The 24,714-nt window shown below is 40.0% G+C and overlaps 2 protein-coding genes across 4 annotated transcripts in view; both read left to right on the top strand.

The window, feature by feature from the left end:
• The first annotated feature begins 2,548 nt into the window (after positions 1-2,548).
• On the top strand, positions 2,549-3,172 carry LOC147884328 (uncharacterized). Its single transcript, XM_087398180.1, has one exon. The coding sequence runs from the start codon at positions 2,549-2,551 to the stop codon at positions 3,170-3,172; it is 624 nt and encodes a 207-aa protein (XP_087254306.1).
• Positions 3,173-16,604: 13,432 nt separating this feature from the next.
• LOC147884326 (uncharacterized) overlaps positions 16,605-24,714 on the top strand; it is a 122,356-nt gene continuing 114,246 nt past the window's right edge. The window contains exons 1-3 of one of the 3 annotated variants that reach the window (XM_087399099.1): positions 16,669-16,702; positions 16,843-16,939; positions 17,068-17,637. In XM_087399099.1, coding sequence (XP_087255225.1) covers positions 16,684-16,702; positions 16,843-16,939; positions 17,068-17,637 — 686 coding nt within the window. In that variant the 5' untranslated portion in view covers positions 16,669-16,683. The other 2 variants (XM_087399100.1, XM_087399101.1) reach the window with 2 other exon arrangements.

Genomic DNA, 24,714 nt, shown 5'->3' with positions numbered 1-24,714 from the left:
TAGGGCAAGGGGATGATTCTGATGTTGGGAATTGAGATATCCAATTTTTAAGACGCAATGGGTTGATAACCAGAATATCAAATTTGCATCGATCATACATGTCACTCATGCATGTTCTTCTATTTCCCCGAGGGGAGGATGGATGGCGTTTATATGTCCCTTATAGAGATGTTCCTACTCACGTATCATTACATCATGTACAAAGGAAAAATTGTGTGACACAGAGACAGTATTATGCATACCGTTCTGCAAGTAAGGCCTGATACAAGTGCGTGCCTTCTACGAGGGGGGAGATTGTTGCAACAATATATTATTGATGCATATAGTACTATGGAAGAGTCCAGATTAGTGTGGATACACAACAATCAATCTTCTTTACATGCAAAAGTTTATCAAGGATTGATGGACATGCTAAACGCAGCTGATGTAATGCCTAATGTATTGGGCAATGCTGTCAGGCGTAGAGTTGTGTTGCTATCCTCTTTTACAGGAGGACGGCATTATATGTGCTAGTTATACCAGGATGCAATGGCGATTGTGAGAAAAAAGGGTAAACCATATTTGTTTATTACGTTCACTTGCAACCCAAAATGGTCAAAAATATCTGAAGGATTGTTGCTAGGTCAAAGAGCACAAGAGCGCTCGAATTTGATCACCCGTGCATTTTATAAAAAACACAAGGATCTGATGCAGGCAATTATAAAGCAATATTTATTTGGAAAAGTTGATGGGTATGTATGTGTGATTGAGTTTTAAAAGAGACGTCTTCCGCGCACACACATACTATTGATTTTGGAAGGTGCATTCAAACCTACTCAAGTTGGTCACTATGATCAATTGGTATGTGCAGAAGTTTCAAATAAAACCCTTTTCCCTGAGTTGCATGAGATTATTTCACAATGCAATGTTCATGGCCCATGCGGTGCACTTAATGTCTCTGCTACTTGCATGTTTGATGGCAAATGTAGTCATCACTATCCACGTCCCTTCTCTCAATCTACTGGGGTGGGTAACGATGGTTACCCTATCTACATGCGTTGAGATGGTGGTAGCAAGATACGGGTGAAAGAGGTTATAGTGGATAATCGTTGGATTGTGCCATTCAATCCTTTCCTCTCTATGAAGTACAAGGCACATATCAATGTTGAAATTTGCTTCACAATTACTGCAGTCAAGTATTTATATAAATACGTGTATAAGGGACATGACAGAGCAACATCAGGATGCAGATAAATCGTGTGGAAGGACAAGGACAACTACACAACCCAGTCGATTGTGGAATTGATGAGATAAACAATTACCTAGATGCACGTTATGTATCAGCATCAGAAGCATGATGGCGCATTTATGAGTATGATATGCATGATGAAAAGCCAAATGTACAAAGGTTGCAGGTCCATCTTCTGATGTTGAATAATGTGATATTCAGAGATGATGATGATTTGCACAATGTGGTGGATAGGGAATAGAACAGAAAGACTATCCTCACGGAATGGTTCACTTACAACCGATTGCAACATGATGCAGATAATTTGCTTTATAGTGACTTTCCATGCAAGATGGTTTGGAACAAATCCAATAAAAAGTGGTTTAGAAGAAGGCAAGGCAATAGCATTGGTCGGATGTATAATATTTCTCCATCTGCTGGTGAATTATATTTCATGCATATGCTACTTAACGTTTGCAAGGGTTGTAAGTGTTTTGATGACTTGCGCACTTTTGATGGGCATGTTTACCCTACTTTCAAGGTAGCATGTATAGCTAGAGGGTTGTTGGAAAGTGATGAGGAATGGTTTATTTGCATGCAAGAGGCCGTTTTACATCAAAATAGCACACAGTTGAGGCACCTTTTTGTTGCAATTTTGATTTTTTGTGAGCCAATATCTCCAGAAATTTCGTGGGAAAGATTCTCAGACGATCTATCGCATGATTTTTTCCATGCATTGGAATCAAGTATGGTTGACTGTTGTGGATTGGCACGAAAGGAGGCTCTATGGCACTTGGAGCACATTCTCCAACAACATGGGAGAAGGTTGGTAGAGTTTGATGGTTTGCCTACCTTGGATAGATCATGTATATTGGCAGCTATAAATGCTCTATTGCAAGAAGAAAGAATGTTTGATTTTGAGAGTGAGGCACGACTTGGTCAACAGATGGAAAGTACCTTAAATCATTGTCAACAGATTGCCTTCGATCAAATTCTGGTAACAGTCTATGCAAATGTCGGTGCGGCATTTTTTCTTGATGGTCTGGGAGGATCTGGAAATCTTTCCTATACAATTATTTGCTTTCTTGGTTGCGTGGGGAGGGGCATGTCGCTTTGGCATGTGCTTCTTTTGGGATTGCAGCATTGTTACTAAGCAATGGATGCACAACACACTCGTGGTTCAAGATAGCACTGGATTTGGATGCCACCAACAGTTGCAATATAAAGGTTGGCATTCATCTTGCAGATGTTTTGAAGATAGCAAAGTTGATAATATAGGATGAGGCACCTATAACTCATCGATTTGCATTTGAGGCACTGGACAGGATGCCACAAGATATCATGTCAAATGACCAACTATTTGTTGGAAAGGTGGTGTTGCTAGGGGGGGCTTTTAGGCAAGTCTTGCCAGTTATTCCCAAGGCAATACAAGAAGATATTGTCAACTCTACATTGCGCCACTCAAGGATTTGGAGATGCATCAAGGTATTGAAGCTAGTACAAAATATGTGGTTTATTCAGGAAGGTGATAATTCAATAGAGCAAAAATTCATACAATGGGTGCTAGATATTGGAAATGGAACTAGCAAGTGTATAAGAGAAGACATTGTTGCAATCCCATCAAAGATGCTTTTAAGGACAAACTCTATGGAAGGTCTGATTGAGTGGGTGTATACAGGACTTGCAAGGGTTGTGGATTATGCATCGTATTTTCGAGACCGCGCTATTCTCGCACCTCGAAACCTTGAAGTTGATGCAGTCAATGCTACTATACTAAAGGTAATGCGTGGTGAGGAAAAGGAGTATCTAAGTGCAGACTCAATAGAGAGCTCATGCGGAGATTCCTTTTTGTATGCACAAGAGTATCTTAACACGCTCGATCTTAGTGGTGGATACCCACCGCATTGGCTCATTTTGAAACAAAATGCTCCCCTCATTTTGTTGCGCAATCTAAATCCTCGATGAAGATTATGCAATGGGACTCTGCTGATATGCAAAGAGTTCCACACAAAGGTATTGGAAGTTAAGATTATCACTGGTACCAATGCTGGAGATAGGATGTTCATTCCAAGAGTAACTTTTATTCCCAATAACTTGAAACTTCCATTTGATATGAGAAGAAGGCAATTTCCTGTTCGGCTAGCATTAAGCATGACGATGGCACAGGACTAAACAATGTCTATCCTAGGCTTATACTTGGCGACACGAGTGTTTAGTCACGAGCAATTATACGTGGCTTTCTTGCATGTCTGATCATCAAATGCAGTCAAAGTATTCCTTCCAGAGAGTGTGGATCGGGTTAGTGATGGGGATGCTGAAATGAGTTGTACCACAAATGTTGTATACAAAGAGGTTTTACAATTGGCATCAAGAAGAACCTAGCAGTATGCTAGTGCTCTTTGAAAGCCTCTTTAGACTTTGTTGGGTGACAAAAAAGGTCTATCAATTGTAAGCCTTTGAAGTGTGGATTAAAAATCGGTGATGACTATTTTTGTATAATTTTCATGAGCTCATTCCATATTCCATTCAAACAATGTCGTCTCTAGAATTTTGACAATGTATGATTTTTGTGAGTTTTATGGGTTCACACATTGTTATTTTTTCTTCAAATTATGGATTATCAAATGTACTATAACTAATGTTCTTCTTAATTTGTGGCTTGGTGAAGCCTTTTAATTTCTTCTCTATATATAGGTTGACACATCTATTGTTACTGTAATATGATATGTATTGTTATTGTAATATGATATGATAGGATGGCAGCGTCATTTACATTCACCACCGAGACAATTGCACAGGTAGCAGGTACATAATTGTGTAGTAGTCAATTGCTAGGTTGACCTTTAGGAATATATAGATCCTGATGGTTGGAGAGCTGGGGTGTGTGCCCAGCTATTGGTTGGCATCTTGGAGTTGAAGAGCTTTATTGGGTACATAACCTTTTTTTTTTTTTTTAAAGTTGAAAGCTACTTAGGTTACATATATAAGCGAATAAACATGATATTATTTTCCTTTAGGGTGGTTCTTGACTCAAGTTTTGCAATGAATCTCCTCAGTCTAGCATATGATGGGCTGGAACGTCTCAATTTTGGATATTTTGCCATGAGTTCTCAGCATCTTGCTGGGAATAATAGTCCCCAGACCATCTATGTGCACTTCATTGGGTACTTGGAGCCGATGGGAACAGATGTATTTTATCGAGGGGTGAACGAAGACTTTGTATATGCATTTATGTACCACATACACACTCCTGTGCGCCAGCGTAAGCATTCTAATTAATGTGTTGAGTATTATTAAGACACAGTTTTAAATTTTCCTTGATTTAATCTCGGTTTAATGATTATAATTCTTAAATGATCTTTTTGCCTTGCGTAGGTCGATGCTGCACGTGTGTGGTGGTGCATGGGGTGAGACATAAACGTAGTGCTAGATTGCAACACAATCAATCTTGGTTTATGGAATACATTAGTTTGAGTATAAATAAATAAAATTCATGAATTTGTTTGAATTAAACATGTTTGTATGCATATCTCCTCTCTGATTTCATATATGGAATTTTGCAAGATTACGTGCGCAATGCATTGTATGCCAATGTAGTGCTAGATTGCAACACAATCAATCTTGGTTTATGGGATACATTAGTTTGACTATAAATAAATAGAATTCATGAATTTTTTTTAATTAAATGTGTTTGAGTATAAATAAATAGAAGTTATGAATTTGTTTGAGTATAATTATATATGTGCATACCTAACAAAAGAAGATTTACTTTAAAATAGCATACCTAACAAAATATACGCTCTATAAAAGAGCACTATCAAATCTTACAAATTCATATATTTAGATACAAAGTGTCTATATCAGCTCCCCTAAGAAAACAGACTACGTCTATGTCCCACCCCACGCACCACCACACGCGTGCGGCATCGACCTATGCAAGGCAAAAAGATCATTTAAGAATTATAATCATTAAATTAGGAAAATTTAGAACTGTGTCTTGATAATACTCAACACATTAATTAGAATGCTTATGATGGCGCACAGGAGTGTGTATGTGGTACATAAATGCATATACAAAGTCTTCGTTTGCCCCTCGATAAAATACATCTATTCCCATCGGCTCCAGGTACCCAATGAAGTGCACATAGATGGTCTAGGGACTATTATTCCCAGCAAGACATTGAGAACTCATGGCAAAATATCCAAAATTGAGACGTTCCACCCCATCATACGCTAGACCGAAGAGATTCATTGCAAAACTTGAGTCAGGAACCGCCCTAAAGGAAAATAATATCATGTTTATTCACTTATATATGTAACCTGCTAGGCGTGCACCCCAGCTCTCCAACCATTGGGATCTATATATTCCTAAAGGTAAATGACTATACTATTAAATAAGTCAACTTAGCAACTGACTACTATACAATTCTGTACCTGCTACCCGTGCAATTGTCTCGGTGGTGAATGTAAATGACGCTGCCATCCTATCATATCATATTACAATAACAATACATATCATATTACAATAACAATAGATGTGTCAACCTATATATAGAGAAGAAATTAAAAGGCTTCACCAAGCCACAAATTAAGAACATTAGTTATAGTACATTTGATAATCCATAATTTGAAAAAAAAATAACAATGTGTGAACCCATAAAACTTACAAAAATCATACATTGTCAAAATTCCAGAGACGATATTGTTTGAATGGAATATGGAATGAGCTCATGCAAATTATACAAAGATAGTCATCACCGATTTTTAATCCACACTTCAAAGGCTTACAATTGTTAGACCTTTTTTGTTACCCAACAAAGTCTGAAGAGGCTTTCAAAGAGCACTGGCATACTGCTAGGTTCTTCTTGATGCCAATTGTAAAACCTCTTTGTATACAACATTTGTCGTACAACTAATTTCAACATCCCCATCACTAACCCGATCCACACTCTCTGGAAGGAATACTTTGAGTGCATTTGATGATCAAACATGTGATAAAGCCACGTATAAATACTCGTGACTAAACACCAGTGTCGCCAAGTATAAGCCTAGGATAGACATTGTTTGGCCATGTGCCTTGTTTATCGTCATGCCAAATGCTAGTCAAATAGGAAATTGCCTTCTTCTCATATCAAATGGAAGTTTCAAGTTACTGGGAATGAAAGTTACTCTTGGGATGAACATCCTATCTCTAGCATTGGTACCAGTTTTCATAATCTCAACTTCCAATACCTTCGTGTGGAACTCTTTGCATATTAGCCGAGTCCCATTGCATAATCCCTGTCAAGGATTTAGATTGCGCAACAAAATGAGGGGAGCATTTTGTTTCAAAACTAGCCGATGAGGTGAGTATCCACCACCAAGATCGAGCTTGTTAAGATACTCTACTGCATACAAAAAGGAATCTCCACATGAGCACACCCGCTCAATCAGACCTTCCATAGAGTTTGTCCTTAAAAGCATCTTTGATGGGATTGCAACAGTGTCTTCTCTTATACACCTGCTAGTTCCATTTTCAATATCTAACACCCATTGTATGAATTTTTGCTCTATTGAATTATCACCTTCCTAAATAACCCGCATATTCTGTACCAGCTTCAATACCTTGACGCATCTCCAAATCCTTGAGTGGCACAATGTAGAGTTGACAATATCTTCTCGTCTTGCCTTGGGAATAAGTGGCAAGTCCTGCCTAAAATCCCCCCCTAACAACACCACCTTTCCACCAAACAATTGGTCATTTGACATGATATCTTGCAGCGTCCTGTCCAGTGCCTCAAATGTGAATCGATGAGTCATAGGTGCCTCATCCCATATTATCAACTTTGCTATCTTCAGAACATCTGCAAGATGACTGTTAACCTTTATATTGCAATTGCTGGTAGCATCCAAATCCAGTGGTATCTTGAACCGCGAGTGTGATGTGCGTCCATTGCTTAGTAACAACGCTGCAATCCCAGAAGAAGTGCATGCCAAAGTGACATGCCCCTCCCCACGCAATCGAGAAAGCAAACAATTGTATAGGAAAGTCTTTCCAGATCCTCTCGGACCATCAAGAAAAAACACAGCACCAAACCGTTGCTAGAATCTGAGTCCATTGACAATGATAACATACTTTCCATCTGTTGACCAAGTCATGCCTCACTCTTAAAATCAAGCATTCTTTCTTCTTGCAATAGAGCATTTGTAGCTACTAATACACATGATCTATCCAAGGTAGGCAATCCATCAAACTCTACCAACCTTCTCCCATGTTGTTGGAGAATGTGCTCCAAGTGCCATAGAGCCTCCTTTCGTGCCAATCCAAGACGGTCAACCATACTTGATTCCAATGCATGGAAGAAATCATCCAATAGATCGTCTGAGAATCTTTCCCACAAAATTATTGGAGATGTTGGCTTACAAAAAATCAAAATTGCAACAAAAAGGTGCCTCAACTGTGTGCTATTTTGATGTAAAACGGCCTCTTACATGTAGATAAACCATTCCTCATCACTTTCCAACAACCCTCTAGCTACACATGCTGCCTTGAAAGTAGGGTAAACATGCCCATCAAAAGTGCACAAGTCATCAAAACACTTACAACCCTTGCAAACGTTAAGTAGCATACGCATGAAATATAATTCACCACCAGCAGATGGAGAAATGTTATACATTTAACCAATGCTATTGCCTTGCCTTCTTCTAGACCACTTTTTATTGGATTTGTTCCAAACCATCTTGCATGGAAAGTCACTGTAAAGCAAATTATTTGCATCATGTTGCAATAGGTTGTAAGTGAACCATTCCAGACTGCAGTATTTGTGGAACAAATTTCAACATTGATATGTGCCTTATACTTCATAGAGAGGAAAGGATTGAATGGCACAATCCAACGATTATCCACTATACCCTCTTTCACCCGAATCTTTCTACCATCATCTCGATGCATGTAGATAGGGTAACCATCGTTACCCACCACAATAGACTGAGAGAAGGACGTGCATAGTGACGACTACATTTGCCATTAAACATGCAAGCAGTAGAGACATTAAGTGCACTGCATGGGCCATGAACATTGCATTGTGCAATAATCTCATGCAACTCAAGGAAAAGGGTTTTATCTGAAACTTCTGCACATACCAATTGATCATAGTGACCAACCTGAGTAGGTTTGAATGCACCTTTCAAAATCAATAGTGTGTGTGAGTGCGGAAGACCTCTCTTTTAAAACTCAATTACACATACATACCCATCAACTTTTCCAAAAAAATCATGCTTTATAATCGACTGCATCAGATCCTTGTGTTTTTGATAAAATACACAGATTGTCAAATCCGGGTGATCTTGTGCTCTTTGACCTGGCAACAATCCTTCAGATATTTCTGACCATCTTGGGTTGCAGGTGAACGTAATAAACAAATTTGGTTTACCCTTTTTTCTCACAATTGCCATTGCATCTTGGTATAACTGGCACATATAACATGGTCCTCCTATAAAAGAGGATGGCAACACAACTCTATGCTCGACATCATTGCCCAATACATTATGCATTGCATCAACTACATTTAACATGTCCATCAATCCTTGATAAACTTCTGCACGTAAAGAAGATTCATTGTTGCGTATCCACACTAATCTGGACTCTTCAATACTACTATATGCATCAACAATATATTGTTGCAATAATCTCCCCCCTCGTAGAAGGCACGCACTTGTATCAGGCCTTACTTGCAGAACGGTATGCATAATACTGTCTCTGTGTCACACAATTTTTCCTTTGTACATGATGTAATGATACGTGAGTAGGAACATCTCTATAAGGGATATATGAATGCCATCCATCCTCCCCTCGGGGAAATAGAAGAACATACATGAGTGACATGTATGATCGATGCAAATTTGATATTCTGGTTATCAATCCATTGCATCTTAAAAATTGGATGTCTTGATTCCCAACATCAAAATCACCCCCTTGCCCTGGCATGATAGTGGCAACCTCGCTAGTTGGGACCAAGTACTGTCTTGAGGTTTACCGGCTCTCACAAATTACCATCTTCAAGTTTGCATGTGGATTTCTTCTCAATACTTTCCCCACAGCAACCAATGCACTGGCATATGGATTGCATTCATGCATCATCCTTTGCAACAATTCCAAAATGCCAAGATTCAAACTGGGCATCCCATCCAAACGGTTTTGCAACTCATGATCTGTATCATGGACATATAACTATGCAAACTGTGGAAGCTCCTGTCTCGTCAGGTAGCAAACTCCTGACACAATGGTACACTGTGCCATGAATCTGAAATTTATGTATACCCCTATTCCCAGAGAACATTTGATCAACTTGGGCTCCCATTGAGGCAAACGCCATGACACTATCATAGGCTCTTATATTATCCTTAAATGATCTGCTTCTAGCATCACTTCCATGAAGTAGAACTTTTAAAATCTCTAGTGGATCTTCCAATGGCAACAATGACACACGGCCAACTTTACAACAATACTTTCCCACAACCTGATGCAATCTTCTGGTCTCTTGCTTCTACAATTGAGCATGACAGAAACTGCATATGCAATCCATAACTCCAAGTGAATGAACAACAGGACTATTGGAAACCAATGGATACAAAGATGGGTGCCTTATGTCATCCTTAATGGAAATCGATGCAGGATAGATAGGATCCCCCTAGAACCTAAACCTACATTCCTATTGCTGCCAACAACATGCTCTTGTGCCCTTGATTGCCCATAATCTCTAACTGCATCCAATTGAATTGTTGTACCTATTACTAAAGCATCTATTGTATTTCTTCCCCCAATACACAATGCTGCACATTTGGTGCACCATCAGGGAAAAAAGTAGATTTTACCTGGCTCTAGAAAGTGAGAATCCATGCTTGCACGTGGCTGCACTCACACTTCTAATTGCAGTACAAAAAACATTCCCTTCTTTAAGACTATCAAGCAAACTCCTTACTCATACAGTCCATAGCTGTACTCATACCTTGCTTTTTGAGCATTGTTCTCTGCCTAGCAACATTGCGACATGCCTTACGTGTTGAACACAATAAACTTCTTTTATCAAGACATGTTAAATTATCTACATTCAATTGTACATCATTATGTCCCTGCATTTGATTATGTTGTCTGCAATGAACAACCTCTACAATTGGCCCCATGTGTCTAAAACCTTGTTCTCTGTCTGGCAATACTGCGACGTGGTGTGCGTGTTGAATCCCATAATTTTCTCCTATGACAACTTGTTTCTTTTGCCATTGTCTATTTATGAACACAACCATATATATCTTATTCTCTCTCTCTCTCTCTCTCTCTCTCTCTCTCTATATATATATATATATATATATATAAGGTTTGGGATTTATGGCATATAAGGCAAAGGATGAAATTGTCAATCAAATAAATGGAGTGTACATGGACTCATTTGGTAGAAGTAATGATGCATGCCAAATGGAGTCAACTAATATAAATATTCATGCATGCTAAATGGAATGCTTGACAACAAAAATTTGCAAAAATAGCCTATAACTTCCTATTGTAATTTCATAGCATGAATCTTTCACCTTTTCGCTTAAGATATGCATCCAGGGCCCATGAAACATACGTAGGTGTAAATGCTTTGTGGGTGTGAGTGCATGCACATGAGTGCATAATTGCATGCATATATGTGTAAATTCATGTAAACATATGTATGGAAAGACTCAATGCCATGTATGTAGATGCAACCTAAAGAATATGGTGAGACATTCTTGTAACATGTATTCTAGTAAAATACAAAGATTGGGAACTAAGATGAGCAACGTAAGGGTGTGACTACATGCACATGAGCGATATATGTAGGTAAGTTGTGTGTATGTATGTATCTAAATGCATGACATACGCTAATATTATAATTAAATATGTACTCGAAAACAGAGCGCATTAAATAAATGTATCTAAAGGACCTAGGATCATTCAAGGTTACTCACATATATTTCACTCATTGAACTTTCTTCCTTACCTTCCATGACATAAGCAATTGCATTAGTAAGACCTCTACTCATAGAGTATCATGTTACAAAGATTTGGGTTACGGCCGTGTAAATGGAACATCCTCCAAAAGATAACCAGAGAAAACATAGTATGCATCAAATTGCATACATTGCATGCTCCTTCTACATTATTTGAGAAGACTGTGAGCACATAAAATGGACTTAGATGCAACCTAAAGAGGAGGGTGACACCTTCTTGTAACATATATGCAAGTAAAATACATATATTGGGAAGTGAGAGAGAGAGAGAGAGAGAGAGAGAGAGAATCTAACACACTTTAAATAAGTGTCTCACTTTTTAAAGATATGGCAATATGTCAAACATACATTCCTCCCCCCCCCCTCCCCATATATGTGTGTTGGGTCTTTGGGCATGTTTTAGTGTGCACATGGGGTATATGATGTGTGTGTGTGTGTGTGTGTGTGTGTGTGTGTGTCTCTCTCTCTCTCTCTCTCTCTCTCTCTCTCTCTCTCTCTCTCTGTGTCTCCCTTTCTTCCCTCCCGCGTCTCTATATATTATTATAACGTTAAAAATATTAGCTGGGCAGGAACAACTATGTGTATGTGTGCCTATATGTCCGCATATGTCATGGTGTGTCTACACATATATTTGTGTTGGGCCTTTGGGCATGTTTTAGTGTGCACATGGGGTCTATGATGTGTGTGTGTGTGTGTGTGTGTGTCTCTCTCTCTCTCTCTCTCTACATTCAAGGCATGTTTATAGCTTAACAAATCATGTGATGCATACAAATTCTTACCATATTAAAACCTTACATATTATACTCTCAAATCACGATGCACTTTTATAGTTTACGGACATCATACAAATAGATTACTATGGATGGCTACTCTAAGCTATAAGGAAACTATATAAAACATCATAAGGTACACCACTCCATCTTTCATAACTTTTAAATTTAATTAGAAGAGATGCAAAGGTATACCTTATTATTTCTCACCATTAGCCCCTAACCTATTGCCCTCCATTATAACACATTCTCAATGAAGGTTTGCCCTTATAAAGTATAAGAAATGTGGATCATAATTGCCCATTTCATGCATTTATTTAAAGATATGGCAATATGTCAAACATACATCCCTCCCCCCTCTCCTCTCCCCCTCGAAATAAATGCTTCTCTTTTTTTTTTCTCCTTGTGGTGTAGCTACTACCAAACTCTCCATCACCTCTACTCACCATCACCTCTACTCTCTCTCTCTCATCCCTCCCCCCTCTCCTCTCCCCCTTGAAATAAATGCTTCTCTTTTTATTTTCTCCTTGTGGTGCAACTTTTAAATTTAATTAGAAGAGATGCAAAGGTATACCTTATCATTTCTCACCATTAGCCCCTAACCTATTGCCTTGCATTATAACACATTCTCAATGAAGGTTTGCCCTTATAAAGTATAAGAAATGTGGATCATTATTGCCCATTTCGTGCATTTTTTAAAAGATATGGCAATATGTCAAACATACATCCCTCCCCCCCCTGGGCCTTTGGGCATGTTTTAGTGTGCACATGGGGTCTATGATGTGTGTGTGTGTGTGTGTGTGTGTGTGTGTCTCTCTCTCTCTCTCTCTCTCTCTCTCTCTCTCTCTCTCTCTCCTCTCTCTCTCTCTTCCCTCCTACGTAGAGAGAGAGAGGGGGGGTCAAAGCTAAGTGATGTCTCACTTTTGCCAATTAGAATCACTCGACTTATGATCCAGTCCAACACACACACACACACACACACACACACACTTGCTTCCTATAGAGCATGAGTGCATTAATATATATATATATATATATATGTATGTATGTATGTATGTATGTATGTATGTATGTATGTATGTATGTATGCATGCATGCATGTAAGTATGTACATATATGTATATCTATATCTATATATATATATACATATATGTATATGTGTGTGTGTGTGTGCGTGAGCACCCATACATACTTACATGCTTCTGCATGATAATGACACATATGCATAGATATAGGAAGAGATATATGCCTCTAAACATATATACATGCTTCTACATTGATGCTTTATTAAAGATTTTACCAACATTGCAGCTCCATTATAGGAATTAACGAAGAATAATGCCACGTTTGAACGGACTTATGTATTTTATGACTTAGAAAATTGAGCTACAGATACACCCATTTTGAGGCAACCTTGATGGAATGTCATTTTTCATGTGCATGTTTATGCCTCTAGATATGCCTAGGGATTATATTGGCACAACCATATATTAGATTAGATTAACCGGTGTATTATGCCAGTCGGTTGCTAACACCTACAGAATCTAATGATAGCACTACTGAGCAAGATGCTCTGGGCGTAATCTTCAATGTGCAAAAATTGTCACTATTTACTTGGAAATCCATTTGTTTTCTATGTGGATTGTTAGGCTTTGCCTTATATGATCAATAAGACTGTCATTCAAGGACGACTAGTCCATTAGATGCTTCTTTTGTAAGCATTCAATTTTACAATCATTCATAAGCCTGTTAAAATGCATGTGGGAGCCGATGGCTTGTCTCGGCTACCGACACCATAAGAAACTCAAGGGGTTGTCACTGAGCTTCCAGGTGTCGAGCTCTTTGCACTAGATCCCTATGAAAGTGCATATGTTGATTTGATGGACTATTTGTCCCGAGGAACATTTTCAGACAGTATTCCAAGAGACAACACAAGCTATTGGCCTTGAAGGCTTGGAAATTCACTTTGATTGGTGGGCATCTCTATCGTCAATGTGCAGATGGTGTTCTGCATCGTTGGGTTGTAGTCTTATAGGAAGGTCACTCGAGTCCATCCGATGGACACTGTTGAGATGAATTAATAGCTCAAAAGGTGTTGCAGGTTGGATTATGGTAGTGCGATGTTTGCCAACACATTGTTCGTCCTTTGCGTAACTAGTCTCTATGCCATTACAACCTACTCCTCCTTGGGAAGCATTCCAATGACGGGGATTGGATTTTGTTGGTCCTTTCAAACCATCCAAGTTTACATAGAATAAGTATATTGTGGTTGTTACTGATTATGCTACCAAATGGGTTGAAGCTACCTTGCTTAGAGATAACTCGGCTCGGAGCATGGACAAATTTGTGTTTGAAAATATAATATGCAAGTGTGGCTGCCCCATACAACTTGTTAATGATCAAGGATCCCACTTTTTGAATGAAGTCATGTAGTTGTTGAAGGATGAATTTAAGATTATGCACTTTGTCTCTACAACCTATTATGCCTAGGGCAATGGAGAAGCCAAGTCTACAAACAAAACTCTCAAGTTGATTTTGACCAAAACCATGCAATCTCATAAGAGTGATTGGGATGCCAAGCTATATGGGCATATAGAACTGCATTCAAAGTCACCATAAACTTAACTCAATTCAGGATGACTTTTGGTTTGGAGGCTCTGGTGCCCTTATTATTTGTTCTTCCTAATCTCCGAGTGGCACCTTAAATCTCCGAGTGGCACCTTAACATCACTTAGATAAGTCTGAGGCAATCAAGGGGTGATTGCGTCAACTAGCCCACCTAGATGAACTACATCTTTGAGTAGCCTAATCATAGCAAGTGAATCAAAGGACAAGGAAAGCATAGTGTGAGAGGCAAGGAAAGCATAGCACGAGAGGCATATTGTGCTTGAACATTTGGAAAAAGAAATGTTGCTGTTACTATATAATTGTGGCTGTTACTATATAATGCCACATTGGGACCCCTCAAAACAGCTTTCAAACTAGGATGGATTGGGCCCTACATATCAACTAAAGTGTTTCCTAATGGGAGAGTACAACTCGAGGGTAAGATGGTTTCTTTTGAGTTATGCCTAAGATGGGTGCTTTAATGATGCTTCTCATCCACAAAAAGTTTGGACACTTCATGTGGCCTTTAAAGATTTCTTACCTCGCTTGCTACTCATCTTTTGTATAATTCTCTCTTCCCCCCCCCCCCCCCCCCCCCCCATCTCCTATGAAAGGGCATGTTATATGTATAATTCTCACTTTCACTAACATTGACAAGTTAGCAGATGCTTCTCTCTAGTGCTACCTCCATCAACTCTTAGGCTATGACTCCAGTTTAGGTAGCAAATGGGGAGGACCTAGCTTATCACAACCAAGGGTTAATTGGAGGTTGATTGACCCAATGTAACCTGGCTATGTAATATGTAATACAACTAAGAATCACCACTTCATGTTTATTGTTACATGTGTGGCTCCATAACCCTAACTTTGCTCCCTAGTAAGGTTAAATTTCCCCTTACATTCAGAGATGTAGATATTGATCCATTATTAGGATAAAGAAAGAATATTTGTATGCTTTGTGCAATTCTTTCATCCCTTTGGAGAGGAATATTCCATTATCTATAGTATGGAGGGAGAGAACAAACATCAAACTAGCACTTTCAATTGTATTGTGAGTGCTAGGTACTCACAAAGTAGCAGTGGTGACTCCATTATGGGTGCCAACTAGGTCTTAATGCTATATAGTGAGTATCGACTAGCACTAACAACTCTATTCTAGGTGCTAAATAGTACTTATCACTCTATTGATGATATTTCAGTACCTATCATGGCAATTCATAGAAACATTCCTATTGCACATATAGCTCCGCATACAAGGTGCATACGGTCCTCATACCATCAATTCAATGGATCAAAATTTTCTAAAGGCTTGACCCATGGTCAATATCTATATATGATTCTATATGTACATATCTATATGATTCTACATGGTCATTAATTGGTTAAATGACTGAATTTAGAGACATGGAATTGTAAATAAGGTTGGTTGTACATTGTAAGAATTCTAAAATAGTAAAAAAGTTATTGTAAAAGGTAAAAAAGAAGTTTAAAAAACTTCATTCATGCTTGTTCAAAGAGCTCTAATAATTTCTCATTAGAATCATGATACTTATTCAAGCACACTATGACACAAGAGGTTTGGATAACTCAAACAATGGTTCAAGTCCTTTTGAAGGTATACTTTCAAAAGGACGTATGGGAAACCCATACCATCAACCTCTTTTCTCAAGTCACTAGTAACATACTCTAGATAATCTGTTCCAACACCATTAATCTCTTTTTTAAAGTGAATACTAACATACTCCATGTCATCCATTCCAACATTTACTCAACTCTATTCTTAAGCAAGGCTTTATAGTTCATCAGCTTCTTTGATGATTGCTCTAGAAAGACATGGATCTATTGTCTCAAGCAAAAATGGAATGCAATCACTTCATTCGTGAAGTTTAAGTTTTGCTCCTTTTTTCCAATTGTAAGATGGCAAGTGTAAATATTTATAAGTAGTTCACAAAGGAGAATCCAATTCTCCATTAGAGCACTACCTCTATCTCTATGCATGAAAATGTTAGCATTTTATTAGAACTGCCTTCCAGGCAGAGCTATCCTTTCACTTTTCTTTAAAAAGTGTCCCACACCATTTTTCGCCACATGGCCCCTTACTATTTTGGTTCTCTCTCTCTCTCTCTCACACACACACACACACAGAGTTTGCAAATCATTCGAACTTTCCTATACACGGGCTTCCATCAGAGGTGTTGCAAATTAATCATTCATTAATTCATCTTGACAATTTTTTTCCTTTGAAAGAACCAATTGAAGGCAATGCTCACGAGTACTTGTACTCACTTGTTTCTAAGAAGTTCACAAAGGAGAATCCAATTCTCCACTCTCTATGCAAGAAAATGTTAATATTTCCTCAATGGCTCTACATTTCATAGCTAAGCTAAGTGAGGTATCTATGTCTGTAGGCAATTGAGGGATACACAGAAGTACGTAGAATTTTGACTTATCTTTTGAAGTATCCCATTGCAGTGACTCAAGATCTTGGATTTCCCGAGCTATGAAGCCCGCAGATGAGCGGAGAAAAGACTCCAGCAATAGCTCGGGCAAGCGCAGGGGCACCAGCTCCCCTGAGCCCAGCCTTAGTGATGATTCCGATCGCGATTCCAAAAGTGAAGACGAGAGGAAATCCCCCAAGCGCAAGCGTGAGAAGAGCAGAAAGTCTTCGACTAGAAAGAGGTCGCATCACAGACGACACTCTGACAGCGAAGACAATGTAGACGACAGTAGCTCGGGGAGTGAGGAATCCAGTACCAGTGGCAGTGATTCTGGGTCGTCAGAGGTGGACTCGGAGGACGAGCGTGAGAGACAGAGAAAGCGCAGACGAAGGAAACGGCGGGCAAAGGAGGTGGAGCATGAGAGAGAGAGGGAAAAACGCAAGAGGAGGAAGGAAAAGAAGCGAAAGCGCCACGAGAAAACCAGAAGAGACGAGGAAAAGAAGAAAAAGAAGAGGAGGAAGAAAGACAAAGCCGAAAAAGGCAAAGTTGGTCCCGTAACAGACACTTGGGGCAAATACGGGATCATAAAAGAGATTGACATGTGGTATGTACCCTTAGCACATGAAGTCTTGGAGCCTTTTTTATTTTCCAGATAAGGGGTTTTGTGTGTGTGTGTGAGAGAGAGAGAGAGAGAGAGAGAGAGAGAGAATATGATATGATGTGATACAAGAGAGAGAGAGAGAGAGAGAGAGAGAGAGAGAGAATATGATATGATGTGATTGTATCATAGTCCGCGGGAGCCCTTCAGGATCTATGGGACTGGCGATTACTATTAACTCCTTACATCCAGTGACAGAAAACATTACAAACTTGTCATGTATCGAGTACTTGTTGGGTTAACTTGTGTGCTAGACCTAGAATCTTATTGCAATGTTCTAAAATCTCTTTCAGGTAGGGCTGCTCCAGCAGACTTTTTAGATCTCTGCTGTCTCCATTGCCTTCTCTGATGTGTGCGTAGGCTCTACATCCCAGGGGCAGATTTTGCAGGTTCTTTCCTCTCTGGGAATCTGTGGCCTTGCCCATCTACCTTTCTCTACCTCGAGATCATGTGAACTGGTTCTGATTTTGCAGATTAGATGTTATTTAAATGTTGATATGTCTTCTCCAAGGTATTTCTGCATTCTGTGGGTGTCCATTGAGTTGATTTCTTGTTATAAAATTGCATTTTTGTTCCACAGAGAGAGAGAGAGAGAGAGAGAGATGCTATCCTTTAACTGCAGATCAATGAAATATGTAACAAACTTTGGTTCTCAGCTCGCCCTAGACAAACGTTCTGAGCCCGAAAAGGCTATGGGCGATCTTAAAATTTTAAGCAACGAATTTGGACCCAAGTATTTCTGTCTCGAATTAAAGGGAGTGCTGTCCCATCAATGTTTAAGTCGTCTTCTAAAGCTTGTGGTATTACTAATATTGCCTTGCAACTCATCATGCAGGCTTGTGTTTTTTCAGTCACAGAGAGAGAGAGAGAGAGAGAGAGAGAGAGAGAGAGAGAGAGAGAGAGAGAGAGAGAGAGACGTCTCCAGAATACAGGTCCATCGTAGTTAACATGAATCTAGGAGGCTTAAAACTATTATGATGATATCTGAATTTCAAGAAATGACGGAGTGAGGAAGCTTCCCTGCTCAATGTTCCTGGAGAAAATGAAAGTACCTGAAATTTATATGTCTGGGCAAATACCAATTTATGCCAAAGCTACTGGAGTCAGATAAACCATCAAGGTGAGTCCTTTGTCAAGTGGACAACCTTCACAGGAAACCTTTTCAACAATTTGCATGAGCAAACCAGCGATTTGCCTGTGAGAAATGGTTGATGCTTGAGTACAATAAACTCTCATTGAATTCCTAATGGTTCAGCATGCACAGTCTGAACTACTCGTGGAAGTTACGTTCTCATGAAGCCAGGAGCAGACATCTCTTCAAATTTAGGAGCAGACATCTCTTCAAATTTCTGGTGCTAAAAATGCATTTTTGTTGAACTTTTAAGAGGAGATGAAACAGAAAGGCTTTAGTTGTGGATGAACCACAGAATGGGGAGAGAGGTTGACAGGTTCCTTGCCTAAATATTTGCCAGCCACCTGCTTATCGTCCTGCGTACTTGCCTGGTGAATGCCTTGTGACCGTAGAAGGTCCATGAGTGCGCTTGCACTTCCGGGTGCCTACGAGATCTTACAGGACAAGAATACCATTTTCAAACAGCACATTGATGTGTTAAAAGAAACAAAATAGATGGTGGCTATGCTTTGAGGGTAAAATATGTGCCACAAAGCAGACATCCTTGTGGGTGGAGGTTGTCCTTGAACTCAAATCTGCAATAGTAATTTAAGGAGCTTTTGAGAAGGAAAAGCAAAGACAAAGCAGATCCTTGATGATGTTGTAAAGGATGAGACCATCCCCCTAGATAGTGCCATGAAGATATGCAGGGGTTTGTTAGGCATCAAGGAGGGACACATTGAGAGAAAGAAAAGAAAGAAAGAAAGTTCACATTGAGGGACACATTGAGAGAAAGAAAGAAAGAAAGAAAGAAAGTTTATTAAATTCTTCGGAAGACCGATGGTTTGATACACTAGCTGGGGGGTGGCGCTACTAAGCGAGCATCCACACTCATACAAAAGCCCAAACTGTATCCTACATAGTCATATATCCAAAGAAAGTAGTCATCTACAACATCACCATCATCAGCAGATCAGCTGTCATCATAATACATAATACAAAGTGAAATGTGCTCCAAGGTCAGCATGGTCATTCCCTCGTCATGATCGAGGGAGTGATAGCACGAAATCAGATGTAGAATGCTGCCGACTCCCTGTGGATGCAATCCTCTACTGTCTCCTAGTCACAGTTCTAGGCCTAACAAGGGCGGCAATCACCCCTGTCGGTCTCACCCCCACTCTGAACATGGAGGGAATGTCCCCAAGTGTAATCTGTGCATCAACCCTTTGGCTGCCTCATTAGGCAAGTTTTTGCAAACTTTCAAAGGAAGGGAGATCATCCTTTACATGGAGATGCACTAAATCCGTGACAAGGGCCTCCCAGTAGTTCGCCCAAATCCACGAGAAGGCTCCGGCCTGAAAGAAAATGGTATGCAGTGGAGGATAACAACGAAACACAGGTACAGAATAAAAAATTGGAGAGAATAAAATTATGATATACCAAAACTGCTGATACAATTAATGGCTCCTATGCTGTCCAATTTGCGCTCTCAAGAGAGAGCTTCAATTGTCATATGGACCGATGCTCGGCGGAGGACTGTGAGCACTGAAGATCGGAGATGGCTCAAGACAACAGGGGTGACTATTATAGTGCACCATGCAGGTTGGTTAGACTAACAGACTACAAATCCTTTAGAAGTCGTACAGTCAAGCGAACTATAGATCATATAGAGGCCATACCGTCGGCGGGCCTAGGGCCTCCCAAAGCACCCGTGGATCCCCAGCTATGGGGGTTGCCGCCCCCCTGGACCACCCATTTCTTGGGGTGGCTAATGCTCCCCCAACCCCCTGTCAAGGCTGGTATCAAACTTGATCCAACTTAACTAAATGTCAAGTCCACATAGGTTGTTATGCTCAAGTCGAGGTAACATGACCTCGGGAGGGTCAGTAGACACTTTCTTTTAGAGGACCGACTTTTTTATTTTATTTTGTTGTATTTCAAGTAAATGGTTGAAGGAATCAATGTCAAGGTCCTCGGTGAGGGCGACATGGCACAGACTAGGCGAATTGAAGGTCGAGGACCTAGGTGCACCTAAATGTGTAAATTGCCAAGGGGCAAATGGAATTAATGTTATCCCAAGAGAGGGGTAAAAAAAAGGGTGCATGGTAGGGGCTTCCAATTAGGACATGTGGCATCTAGATGTGTCTAGGGAGATGAGGCTTTGGAAAAGCTAGCTGGTGCGAAGTTATACGTAATGATTTGAGCAGGCTTTACCAGAGGTTGGCTGGGTGGAAAGATAGTGTGCCTATGCTCGTGATTTGATAGGAAGACTTGGTGTTAGTAGTTTAGTCGTATCATTTGGTATCAGAGCGGAGAGGTTGAGGGAGCTCTGTTGGGCTTGCCTTGGGTCGTGAAGGGATCTTTGGTGATCTCGTTGGTGGTTAGATGGTCGTTAGGGTGAAAAGAAGCGATCGTCACTCAGCTATCTAGTCTTTGTTTGTTCATCGCTCCATCACAAGGCTCGTGCATTCAGTATTGTAACGGCCATAATCTGTTGGGAGTCTTGTGTGAATAAAACGAATCGAGATGATTAGAGCGTCGGTCTGGGTACGTTGATCGCACACACCAGTTGGTGCGTTGAAAGGTTCGTAAAAAAAACTGAGCTGTGGTGTGACACACATACGTAACTCTTGCGCATAGTTGAATGGATTAAGATCAGACCTGGTTCTTGGGAGTCCATTGAGTCATTGAAGGCTGCGCATTTCTATTCTGCACAGAGCGAGAAAAGTGACCAGGGAGCGTTCTATTCTTTCTTTTATTTAGATGCTTTGCGTCTGAGCTTTCCATGTGTTTGCTATATTTAAATTCCCGTGTAGTTATTTGAGATTGCAGATATTTCCTAGTATAGGGAAAAGATATTCATCTCGGTTGTGAGTATTTGGAGATATGCTTGTATAGTTGATTCCTTGAGTATTTGGACTTTACGATTTATATTTTGAATTTGGGTTTCAAATTGTAAATACAGTTTTAGGCGGTGTACCCCCCCCCCCCCTTATGGAGAGTTGCAAAGCAATAGCAATGGAAGTTGAAGAAGAAGCTTCTAGGGTGGATCCCGTAAACTCGAGAGTCTGGCCGACCCCGCAATTGTCGCGTCCAGCGGCCCAGGGATTGTTTGGTAGAATTGCATTATTGGAAGACGCCCAGATTTTGGCCCAGCAACTACAAGTAAATGTAGGGCAATCCGCGCCTAGGAAAATGGTTCACAGTATGTCTACTAGACCATTTCATGAGGAGAAAGGTAAAGCTCCTATGGAGCCTGAAACCAGTGTTCATACGGTCAAGCCTAGGAGGGCTAAGGTGCATAATATTGCCAATTATAGGCCAGAAAAGTATTCTGGTTGGATGTCAGACTGTAGTTCCGATATCATAGAGACCTGGTTATACAAATGGGGTGAGGCTTTCACCATTTGTGAAATCATGAATGATATGAAGAAAATCCGCGAGGCCACCCACATGTTTGATGAGGCAGTGGATAGATGGTGGTTAAAACAGCAGAAGGATGGAGTGACATCCATTACTTGGGAGGGGTTCAAGAAAGAATTTAGAACACACTTCTTGCCTCTTGACGAAGCATCCTGAGCTTGGGATCAGTATAGAAACCTTTGTCAGAGAAATTTATCAGTGACTGAATACACTGATAAATTCAGAGAAAGTGTAATGAAAGTTTATGAACCTCTACCTCAGTCGGTATAGGTAAAAGATTTTATTTTGGGATTGAATGATCGGATTAAGATGGAATTTCGGGCTAAGTATGTGAACACGCTAGATGAAGCAATTTCCATAGCCTTGAACTATGAGGATACCAAAGGAAACAGTAATGCCATTTGGACTCACGAATGCTCCAGCAATGTTCGTCATGCTTATAAGCTATTTACTACGTCTGTATATTGGAAAGTCTGTAGTACATTTTATTGACGACATTCTTGTTTTCAGCAAAAGTATTATTGAGCATCACGAATAATTGAGAATAGTGTTCAGTACTTTAAGGAAAGATAGTCTATATGTATATTAAATAAAAACTGTGCTGTGCATGGCAAGACTTAAATATAGAGGATTCCTTATTACTCCTAAGGGGGTGGAAACGGATCCAAAGAAAGTGGCTGCGATACTGACTTGGTCTATCCCTCAGAGTTTGACTACTTTGTGATCATTCTTGGGATTTGTTCAATTTTATCCAAGGCATATCAAAGGATATTCCGAGATAGTATCGCCATTGATTGATCTAACCTCAGATAAAGTACCTTTTATATGGGGACTGAATCAACAAGAAAGTTTTAACTAAAACAAGCTGTGGTCTCAGGACCGGTGTTAAAAATAGTTGATCCCCAGAAACCGTTTTTCATAGAAACTGATGCGAGTGGCATCGCGGTAGGAGCAGTTCTTCTTCAAGAGGAAAGGCCAGTAGTCTTTGAAAGCAAGAAGCTTTCTCCTTCTCAATGAAATTGGCCAACTCATGAATTAGAGTTGTATGCCGTTGTCCATGTTTGAAATCATGGAGACATTATTTATATGGCTTGAGTTTTAAGTTGATGTTGATCGTGATATTCTGAAACATTTTTGTAAACAACCTGACTTGAGAGGCTGCCAAGCTAGGTGGGCAGAACTCATGCAAGAGTTTAACATGACGATTTGGTACTGAAGGGGGAAGGATAATAAAATTGCTAATGCGTTGTCACGCATTATACATAATATGAGTTTCACTGTATTAGAGAGTGCTTTAGTGGTCGAGATTAGAGAAACTCAAAAGGTGAACGAGTTCTTTCAGAGTCTTTGGCCTAAGGCTTATGTACTTAAACCCGAGGAAAAGGATGACCTGGCATTGAGAAAAGGCCACACGTATGCAAGATATATAATAGGGAATGATATGTTGAAAAGAAATAGCAAGATAGTAGTACCTAATCAGGATGATCTCAAGCAGAGAGTCATTCAACAGTGCCATGATAGCCCTTGTGCGGGACATTCAGGAGTCGAGAAGACATATGATCTCGTGAAACGATATTTCTTTTGGCCAAAAATGAAAAAACATATTCATGAATATGTGACACGTTGTTTTTCGTGCCAAGTGAGTAACGCAGAGCGGGTGAAGCCACCCGGACTTTTACAGCTCTTGGAAATACTACTAGGTAGGTGGGAGAGCATTTTTATGGACTTTATAGTTTATAGGCCATCTTCTCCTAGTTCTAGTGATGCCCTATAGGCCCTGGTATGTGCCTTGTAGGCATTGGTATAGGCACTTAGTTTATTGTGTGCCTTTTATGCCACATAGGACACTTAGTCCTAGGTCTAGGTACAAGTACTATGTACTTTGTTTTCACACACTACTCAAGATTGACGGGACGGCTGTGACTCTTCGACTCTTTGGACCTTGCACTCTCTTTTCATTTAACGATCCTACAGTGGTATCAGAGCAAGGTTTAGATTCGTCTCCTGCACCCGCACTCGCATCAACTCCCTTCAGCTTCACTGCTCCTTCATCCGTACAGTCGTACGGTACGGACAACCGTACTCACAGCTCCGTACAGTCGTGCTTGCGATGTACATACGTCGTACAGCTCCGTACCTGTTTTCGTACTGCACTACGTATGTCTCCGTACCTTCGCCTTGCGTTTCGTACAACCATCGTACAATCGTACTTGCATTGTACTTGCGCTACCGTACAGCCGTACAGTTTCGAATCTACATCATCGTACAGCCGTACACCGTACATCATAGTACTTGCATTTGTATAGCGTATATGTACCCGTACAGTCAGGTACCTGCATCCGTACATTGCACGTACTTGTTCCGTACACTGCAGTCCGTACTTGCTCATCAAGTTGTACATGCAGTCCGTACAGCTTGTACTTTACAGTACATTATCAAAATTTGGGGCTTTTGAGGATTTTTGTTATCCTTATCTTCCTTCTACTGTT

The sequence above is a fragment of the Dipteris shenzhenensis genome, chromosome 27 (genome assembly GCF_047967505.1).
Source record: "Dipteris shenzhenensis isolate YYH24624 ecotype China chromosome 27, Dip_SZ_1.0, whole genome shotgun sequence".
Classification (NCBI taxonomy): Eukaryota; Viridiplantae; Streptophyta; class Polypodiopsida; order Gleicheniales; family Dipteridaceae; genus Dipteris; species Dipteris shenzhenensis.
The sequence above is the reverse complement of the archived record's forward strand: the minus strand, read 5'-3'. Positions and strand labels throughout refer to the sequence as shown.